General features: G+C 39.2%; 1 protein-coding gene and 1 pseudogene across 1 annotated transcript; both read right to left on the bottom strand.

Annotated features, from left to right (window-relative positions):
- Positions 1–335: 335 nt before the first annotated feature.
- On the bottom strand, positions 336–5,465 carry C7H15orf61 (chromosome 7 C15orf61 homolog). The gene is made up of 2 exons (XM_004010258.6): positions 5,090–5,465; positions 336–564 (listed from the first exon to the last, which is right to left on the bottom strand). Exons 1-2 carry the CDS (start codon positions 5,433–5,435, stop codon positions 437–439), a joined length of 474 nt encoding a protein of 157 aa, XP_004010307.1. The 5' UTR covers positions 5,436–5,465; the 3' UTR covers positions 336–436.
- Positions 5,466–7,946: 2,481 nt separating this feature from the next.
- LOC121820021 (small integral membrane protein 30-like) lies at positions 7,947–9,464 on the bottom strand (annotated as a pseudogene).
- Positions 9,465–9,827: the final 363 nt, after the last annotated feature.

Here is a 9,827-nt window from a genome sequence, read left to right as displayed (position 1 = left end):
TAGAATTCTTATCAATTTTTGATTTGCCAATGATGTTATCTTATCTCCATCATATATTCCAAAATTCTCTACTTTTCCCAATGTTAAAGACTTTTTTCTCCTTCCTTGTGTGGGTATCTATATTTTCAAAGAGTTGATATATAACTACAGAATCTATAAATTACAATCATTTTTTATCTCTAGTTCAACCTACTTATAGGAAAAAATTGGTATAATGTTATGTGTTTGTGGTTCCCATTGGCTAAACAGAGTATGCAATATATCACAATGTATGAAAAGCTTTGCCTCTTGAGGGCAATGATTCATCTTAAAGAACCAGACACTGTAGGAAGAAAAAGGTGTTTGCAAAGTTTTATTTTAAAGGATCAAAAATAAATATTGCACATACACACGAGAAAAAAAATCTATTGATATTTACGTGCTTCAATGCACACTTTCAGTACATGGCACCTTCATCTTCTTTATTTAGAAAATAAATTGTTATTGGTCCATAACTGGTGTGCACAGTCTCTGTGACTCTAGCAAATAACCAGGAGCCAAGTCCATATAATAAAGTCGGAATACCTAAAAAACAAATGAATATGTTATTTGTGAAATAAACATTTATTAATCATGTACTCGTATTTGTCATAGTATAAATCACATAGCACTCTTTAGCACCATCAATAAATTATAAAGTTATAAAAATATGAGTGAACACTGACTCTACCTAAGAGGTCGATTTCATCTATGATTGTGAAGCACAGTAACAATTGTGTGAGCCTAGAGATTTTTAAAACTATAGATAAGACTGGTGTAAACTACTTCAAGTACTTTACAAACATTAATTCATTACCTCTGAGTAATTATGAAGTAATTCTATAGTCTTTTCACAAATAAGCAAACAGAGAATATTAATTTATTTCATTGTAGACAGCTTCATTATTGGCCTTGAGCTTTAATTACTAGGTCATCTTTATTGTGCTATAAGTTGGACAGTAATACTGATGGCTAAAATAATTTCTGTACAATTTAAAAGAAACTAGGTCAAAAAGCTATCTTCAAAATCAAAGGCAAAACCTAATTCTAAGGAAGATTTTGGTATAATAACAAGCATGAGAAAGAAAGAATCCCATTCATAGTTTTACAACTGATTTGAAAATCTTGTTTCAACCTACTTGAAATAGGTTAACAGTAGACTCCAAGAATATATTTCTTCTTTGAAATATTTCCATTTGTGATGAGCTGCCATTTGTGATACATGAAACTAAACATATACTAGTCAGAGATTGCATTAAGCCCTCATAGGCACATGAGAGGAAGCTGGACAAAAAAAAAAAAAACTTTCACAATTCCTATTTTTCGTAATTCCTATTTTTTGTAAGGCACTTATTTAAAATCAATGAGTACTTATAACATTAAAAACATATGTATAAAACCAAAGGCATATGAAATTGATAAAAATATTGTATGCTTTGCACAAATATTAATTTTACTGTTCCTGTGCATGAGTGGAACATACATAGGACAGAAATGGACAAAAAACGTCAATTTAAAAGAAGAGCGGTAATTTGGAAAATCACTTTCTTTCTAATTACTAGGGAAATCAACACTTGCTCAGAACTAATCATATTGCTAAATTTTTTTCTTATTTTTTCTGCAAGAGTATCTTTGCTGTGTTATGCTCTTTTTTGATTGTGTAAGTTCACTGGACTACTTTATGCTTATTCCCTGAAGCTGCATTCCAGCCACTGTGATGCCAAAGATTAATTAGGGGAAGCATCACTAGTTGGCAATGAGAAAAGGCAAAAAACCCCATTCAGACTGGCACCTCTCTATTTTTAGGAGTATACTGGGTCACAGTTTTTTACAACCACAGGGTTTCCTGGAACTCCTGTGAAACCTTCCACAGTATATTGCCTTCTTTGCCTTGTGAATACCTCCCTGCAAATCTCTGAAAGCCTCAAGGGAATGTCACAAAAAAGCCACAAAAATCAGCATCATAAAGCTATTTATTAATCATTCAACCAAAAAAAAAAGGGGGGGCAAGTGGGGGTGTAGAATGGGGGAGAGGACAAGAGAACAAGAGTAAGACAGGCAGAAGTGAGTGAAGAGGGAGCAGCTGAAATAAAAAAATAAACTTTAATATATGTTATCACAACTTCAAAAGGTGAAAATCAATGGAGTGAGAGAAAAACAGGTTCTAGAAATAATTACTAATTTTAAATGGCAACCCACTCCAGTACTCTTGCCTGGAGAATCCCATGGAGGGAGGAGCCTGGTAGGCTACAGTCCATGGGGTCGCAAAGAGTCAGACACGACTGAACAACTTCACTCACTTCCAAATATATTGATAGTAAGATAAATAAAATATGACTTTTAAACCAATGATAAGGACATTCAGTTAAGAAATAGCTGGTGACACTGAAAATTGTTTGTTTTTACAGTATTTATCAGTTTCCTGTAAAATACTGATTTTTTTTAAAAATCACACAAATGGTCAGTATTTTTTCAGTTAAAATGAAGGACTGACCAAGGACTACTAATAACTACATTAGCTCTTACTAAGAAACAACTAGGTACTGTTAATGCTGTTTGATAGGGGGTTGAGATGTGATATGGGAGTCAGAAATTCTCTTATTTTTTTTTATCCTACAGTCTACTTATTTAATGCAGTCAGGCTAATACACTAAATGTGAAGATTAGCCACATACATAATTAACAGAGTTAAAAAAAACCCATAATTTTCTTTATAGCACATATGCTATAAAAACTATAAGGTTTGATGAAAAATCAAATTTTTTCTAGACTGTCTGAAACATATCATAACATCAAAATGAATGTGAAACCCAGTTGTCTGCATAATAATTCATTTTGAGTCAGCTGAACAGTAGGTAAACCACTGTCAAATTAAGCACTTAAAAAAAATTAGAACTTTGTAGCAAGTCTCCAATTACCCATTCATTCCAATGGTAAGTTGATTTTCTTAAATCTCAATCTACTTCCCAGCAGGATACCCAGACTGATAAACCATCAGAAAGATGTCGCTTCCATTGAAAGGAAGGCAGGCGAGAAAGGGAACAAATGGGTAAAAGAGAAATCTTTATTATTTACAAAATGGAAAAATGAATTACTTTGATAATTACTAATTTGAAAGGGAAGAGGAGGAATAAAATCCTAAGTATTTTTAAATAGAATACGTACTTGATGATCCAGAGGCGCAATAGCACAACACAGAATAAGAAAGACTCCTATTATCTACTTCCCTCCCCTAAGACAATAACACAAAATAAACATTACCAAATTGGTGAATAAAAAGTCCAGAAAAAAAATCTCCTTTTATTAGTATAAGCCAATTTGTATTAAAGCAAATACCTGAGCAGAAAGTTTTCCTTTCAGTTTAAAATTCTTACTCTCTTTTAAACAGAATTTTTAGAATTTTAAAGAGGTCCTAAAGACCATTAAATCACTATTCAGCTTTCTCTTCCACACACATTCAAAAAAAACTACAGCTGTTGTTTCTTTCTTCAAAAGATTTTACTACTTTCACTACTTTTCTATGTGAGCATGTTCTGGGCATCCTATTTTCTTTGGATTTCTTTCTACCTAAAAAGATTAGGCCCTAATCAGTAAGGCGCTCTTAAACGGTGAAAACTTTTTCAGAAAAAGGCATTGGGAACATAGTTTACCAACAACTCTCCAGTTATGCTTTTCCTAACCTATTAAAGTGTATTAACTGTACATTTGGGAAGAATGACTTTTTTCTGTTTCTGAAGATGCTATTCAACAAAACAAAAGTATTCTTCCTGAATCTAGTCATCACTCTAGTCTCTCCAAATAATTTTGAATTGAGTTTTCTAAATCACTACACTCTTCAACTTCTTTACATCAACCTCAAAATTAGTGGGCATGCTCTATATAGTTCATCAGCCAAATAATAAGGCATACTTTTAGGAGATTACACATCGCTAAATAATCTTCTCCTTAATGGGATGAACTCAGGACAGTACTAGTGGAGCAATGGCTCCAGACCCCCTGATTTACATATGTGAGTAATTATAAGCAAAAATACACCTAATGTATTTAAATTTAAGAAGCTGTCAAGACTATATAGTAAAAGTGTGGCCGCGTGTTCAGCTTTAATTCTGGGTCAAAAAACTGGTTGGGTAACGTAAGTTAGCTTGCACATCTAGATTCTAAATTACTGAAATATGGATTAATTTGATTATCAGTTATTAATAGGTTCAAACATCCTGAGGCCTATTTTTCATTTACCTATAAAACATGAAAGATGCACCCACGTCAATGTTCACGCCTCTTCTGTCATTAACCGAAAGATAAAACATTCAGCAAGAGTAAATACTCTGACTTAGAATACTTCCATGAAAACATACCAGTATTAAAGAGGCAATTTTTTAAATATCTTCTAGGCCTAGTATCTGAAGAAGCCAATACCACCGGTGAAAACCTTCGGTGGTTTTAGTACAACGAACTTGCTGGGACTTCACGTAAAGAGAACAAAGAAACTTAAAAAAGTAGTTTCCGATTTTATTCTCTGAACGCACCCACAAAGTGATGTTCATGGGAATGAATCCTACCATATAATCAGGCATTTTATAAAAACTTCAGAGCCATTTTCAGCGCTCTACACCCTCCTCCTTACTGCCCAGTGGAAGGCTCTTTCTAGTTAACGAGTGGCTGGAAGTAAGAATAAAATGCCCTCTCACCGGGAGCAGATGCAGAGGGGTCCCACTGTACAGGCCTGTCAATAAGCCCCACTTTCCGGGGTACCATTCACGAGCAACAACTTAGCTCTGACAAGCACCTGCTGGGCGGGGAATACAGAAGCCCAGGACCAGGGTCAATCCTGCAAAGCTGCCGAGTGGGTGGGACGCGGAGGCAGAGCCTGGGAAACGCCCCGGCACTGGGCGAAGCGTGGCGAGCGCGTGCGCCCGGGCGAGCCTGCGCGGGGCCGGGGCAGGGTAACCCCGCGCCGGCGCGGTCCGATCTCGGGACGGGGTCGCGGCCTCGGAGGCAGAACGTCAGCGTGCTTTGCAAACAGTGGGGCCGTCGGCGGCGGGACGAGTTTCACCGGCCCGGGGCCACTCACCGAGGTTGACGACCTTGAGCGCCGTGAAGAACCGGTCCTGCCCGGCCAAGTCCTGCCAGGGAGCCTTGGAGCAGTGGTACTTGATGAAGGGGAAGCAGCCGGTGCGCAGGACGTGGTAGTTGGCGCCCTGCACGGGCCAGTTGAAGTGCGAGAGGCCGAACTGGTCGTTCCGGACGGCGCTGTAGGGCACGCAGAAGGAGGTCCAGTGAGGCAGGCGCCGCTGCAGCAGGTGCCGCGTCAGCACCTCCGAGGCTCGGGGCTTCGGGCGGGAGGCGGCGCCCGCGGCCCAGGGCCGGCACAGCAGCAGACGAAGCACAGCCTCGTGGGTCCTCCGAAGGGCCTCCATGACCGGCCTCGCCCGCGTCCCCCGCCCCTCGGCCGCCTTACGGGCGCGCGCCCCTGGGGGCGGAGCCGAAGGGGCGCGCGCGCGCCCGCTCCCCGAGGGTGGCAGCGGGACGCCCAACGGGCGCCGCGCGAGTGCACGAGATCCCCCGGGGCGCCGCGGCGCGTGCGCACAAAGGTCCCGCGGCTTCCTGGGGAAAGAGTGGATCAGCGGGGAGGGCCCGGCGGAGTGAGCTAGCTGAGGTAGTTAAATCGTCACCAAAGACCTCTCTAAAGTCGTTAATAACCCTAGGAAGGGAGTGAGGGAAGGTTCGTGAGTTTTATTAGTTCAGGTATGAAGAAAATTAAGCTTTAAAACAATGGAGTGTCAGAACTCAAGCCCGCGTCTCTTTTCCAAGTCTTGGACTGAAGAAATCCTTCATTGGTGGTGTTGAGGAAACATTTGAAGAAGTTGTCCTCAGGGAAGTGAGTTAAATCCAAGTCCCGAGATTTGCATTGGCTAGTAAAGTCGGGGAGCACTTTTCCATTTAGGTTCCCTCTCGTGTTTTTAAAAATAAGCCCCAGATATTTCAACAGAAAAAAAATTTTTTTTTTTTTTTTTAGAAAGCCTTATATCTCTCCATGCAGTGTGCACCACCATCTCCTTCAGAGCCTGGAAAACGGCCAGACTGGGAGTCTTAGTTTTCAGTCAGTTCAGTTCAGTTAAGTCGCTCAGTCGTGCCGACTCTGCGACCGCATGAATCGCAGCATGCCAGGCCTCCCTGTCCATCACCAATTCCCGGAGTTCACTCAGACTCATGTCCATCGAGTCGGTGATGCCATCCAGCCATCTCATCCTCTGTCGTCCCCTTCTCCTCCTGCCACCAATCCCTCCCAGCATCAGAGTCTTTTCCAGTGAGTCAACTCTTCACATGAGGTGGCCAAAGTACTGGAGTTTCAGCTTTAGCATTATTCCTTCCAATGAACACACAGGACTGATCTCCTTTAGAATGGACTGGTTGGATCTCCTTGCAGTCCAAGGGACTCTCAAGAGTCTTCTCCAACACCACAGTTCAAAAGCATCAATTCTTCAGTGCTCAGCTTTCTTCACAGTCCAACTCTCACATCCATACATGACCACAGGAAAAACCATAGCCTTGACTAGATGGACCTTTGTTGGCAAAGTAATATCTCTGCTTTTGAATATGCTATCTAGGTTGGTCATAACTTTCCTTCCAAGGAGTAAGCGTCTTAATTTCATTGCTGCAAACCTCTTTAGGAAAACTTTTTCTCAAGTTTTGCAGCTTCTTGGGGTAAGAACTTGTACAACATCTGTTTTCTAGAGAGGCATTTCCTCTTACATGCCTTAAATTCATGTTTGGGAAAAAACCATACAAAATGTGTCTGGAAAGTGCTGGATGTAAATGAGATAATTATGTGTAAGCACCATATAACCACTGCTGTTAATATTATTGCTGAAAACTCAAGGGGAGTGGAGGATAGTGTGACGACTCTTAAATTCTCCAGTTGTTATTGATTCCTTCAACAAACAGTGATTGAGCACGTACAACCATGTACCAAATCTTGTAGGATAAGTAATTTCAGGGGCCTTGTAGTCAAGCAAATAATTTAAACCTTACTTTTATAGGATTCCCTGTTAGATGAAAGTTTTTAAAAGATTTTATGGGGAGGCACAATATAGTTAGATTTGCACAGAAGTGGTTGGAAGGAGGCTAAGACAAGAATCTGGGAAGTTATTCAATACCATGATTTCAAAGTAAACGTTTTAAACTTTTTTTTAATAATGGGTTTATATTTAACATTTTAAAATTCAGTACCATGATTTTTAACACTTTACATAATGGGTTGATATTTAATATAGTACTTCTCACCAGGGAGATGTTGCTCAGTTCATATAGAGATATTTTTGTCTTTGTTAAACATTAAATCTCTTCCCCATTTCAATGTTAAATACATTGAATATGTTCTCTAAAGTTTTTCCCCCACAAAAGATACGTTTTAATTTTTAACCAACTGTATTTAATATCTAGGTACAATATTAACTTGGGAGGTAACAAAAATCCAATAAAAATAATGGAAAAAAGACTCCTTAGTGATACAGGAGGTACTGATTATAACTGAGCAGTAACAGTTTCCTAGGATTTTGAGCAAGAGTTTCCTTCCTATTGAGAATTCTGAAACTATGAGATATTACTTACACAAATTTCAGCCATCTCATTACTTTGACCTTTCTAACTAGCAAATGCAAGCTATAGATGATGTTTTTCAGTGCATTATTTGTTGTGAGGAAAACATTTTGTTTTCCATTTAACACAATATTATAAATTTGTTCAGTATACCAATTGTTCAAATGTATCAATTTTTCCATTATATTGGTTTGCACAGTCAATAACCAAGAATGTGAAACTACCCAGTTTGCTCTTTCTTGGGAACTTTCAGACACCAAAGCTCAGTTCTGAACCTCAATAGCACAAAGGTCTTCAGGTCAAGGCTTGATTCAGGAGGCCCTTTAAAGTCATACCTGTCCATTTCTTCTTCGTGCATATACACCCCCCCCCCAAACAAGCACAGATCCCTGTAATGCTGAGAACCACACCTGACAAGAGAGCTGTTGTATCTCTAGTTTCTACTGCTTCAACAATAGGCAACACCAAAGGCAATGAAAAGATGATTAGAAACACTTGTGTTGAAACTGATGTCAGATGTTGAGATCTTGAGGTGACTGGTTCTTGAAGGCCGAAGCTTACAGAGAAAGTGGTATTTGTTTAATTCTAACTTCCTTCCAGGAGCTCCGGATGCTGAGGCTAAGCGGCTAAATGTGGCAGTGCTTTCAAGGCAGTAACCATTACAGGAGTTCAAATTAAATTTTTAAAAGATGGAGTTCCTTTTGAAACAAAATCTGTCATAGAACCCCAACCTATAAAGTAGATGAAAACTTGTGTTTTATTACTAAACATTTATTAAGTGCAAAATTTTAATATTAAAGGTAAATTTTAAAAATGAGACTAGTTTGTTGTTGTCTTGGGTTTTTACTTTGTTTTGTTTTGCTTTTAGCAGAAAAGGAATTTATTGGAAGGCAGTTGGATAGCTAAAATAATAAATAGGAAGTCTGCAGAACCAAGCTTAGAAATGGGAAGGAATCAAGGGAGCCTGGCTGGCAGAGACACAGGTAAGACCAACAGGAATTAGTATGGTTGGGATGCCATGGCTGGCCCACTGCCAGTGCGCTCTTAACCCTGCTGTTTTATGCTCAAATTTTTTTGAAGTTGGGGGCTGTGGACAACAGTTGCAGTTATAGTAGCCTGAGGATAGTTTCTTTTTTTCTTCTTTTTTTAAAATAACAGTTTCTTACTCTTTTGATTGTTTACTGTCAAGAAAATCCTGATCTCTTGGGAGAAGTAGATATAAGTAAGAGTGGTTTTTAAGTGATTCACCTTGAAATCTTGGGCATGTGCTTCAACTAAAGATGACAACTGGAGATGAATTTTGAGATCTATGCTGAAATGGCTTAACTCAAATTAATGCATGGCAAGTTTGTAATATGTTAAAAAAAATTTGGACATCTCCCTTTCGACAATATAAAAATCTATTAAAAAATAAAATTTGAATCAAACATTTGGGGAACCTCTGAATTCAGTCTGAGAAATCCTACGTTCTGTAGTATATAAGGTAAAAACCACCGATAAAGAGAACCAGAAATTTACATAGGGAGCACTGCACCTCTTCCTTGGTGGCTCAGAGGTTAAAGTGTCTGCCTCCAATGCAGGAGACCTGGGTTCCATCCCTGGGTCTGGAAGATCCCCTGGGGAAGGAAATGACAACCCACTCCAGTATTCTTGCCTGGAGAATCCCATGGACGGAGAAGCCTAGTAGGTTACAGTCCACGGGGTTACAAAGAGTCGGACACGACTAAACGACTTCACCTTACCTTACCTTACCTTACCTTAGCACCACGTTTTCTCATGGAGGCTTGTAAAACAGCTAGGGAACTGAAGGAGTTCTGTTGGAAGACGCTCTCCTGGAAAAACCTCATCAGTGGTAAAGGTTTCTCTGATCCAAGGCTCTTTGATTATCTCTCTTTTCTATTGTAAGACAGGAAGTTCGTCCAAAGATTTCTGATAGATGGTGTACCACACCTAGGTTTTCAAGAGTGTTTTAATGAAATATTACCCCAGCCTAAAGATGCAGAGCTGAAGAACATGACATCTAGATATCTTTTCTAACTGTATATAGTACTCCTTCCATAATTGAAATAAGATAATCTCTCAAAAAACTACAATTCAGACCAGATGCTTGATTTTCTTTTCCGTTCTAATTCTTCATAGCAATGAATTTTCAGTTCTAATTCTTCAAGTGCCCCCAAAGGGACTTAGAAGTTGTTATTCAAAAGCCTAAG

Source organism: Ovis aries, chromosome 7 (genome assembly GCF_016772045.2).
Source record: "Ovis aries strain OAR_USU_Benz2616 breed Rambouillet chromosome 7, ARS-UI_Ramb_v3.0, whole genome shotgun sequence".
NCBI lineage: Eukaryota > Metazoa > Chordata > Mammalia > Artiodactyla > Bovidae > Ovis > Ovis aries.
This window is presented reverse-complemented; position numbering and strand designations above follow the sequence as displayed.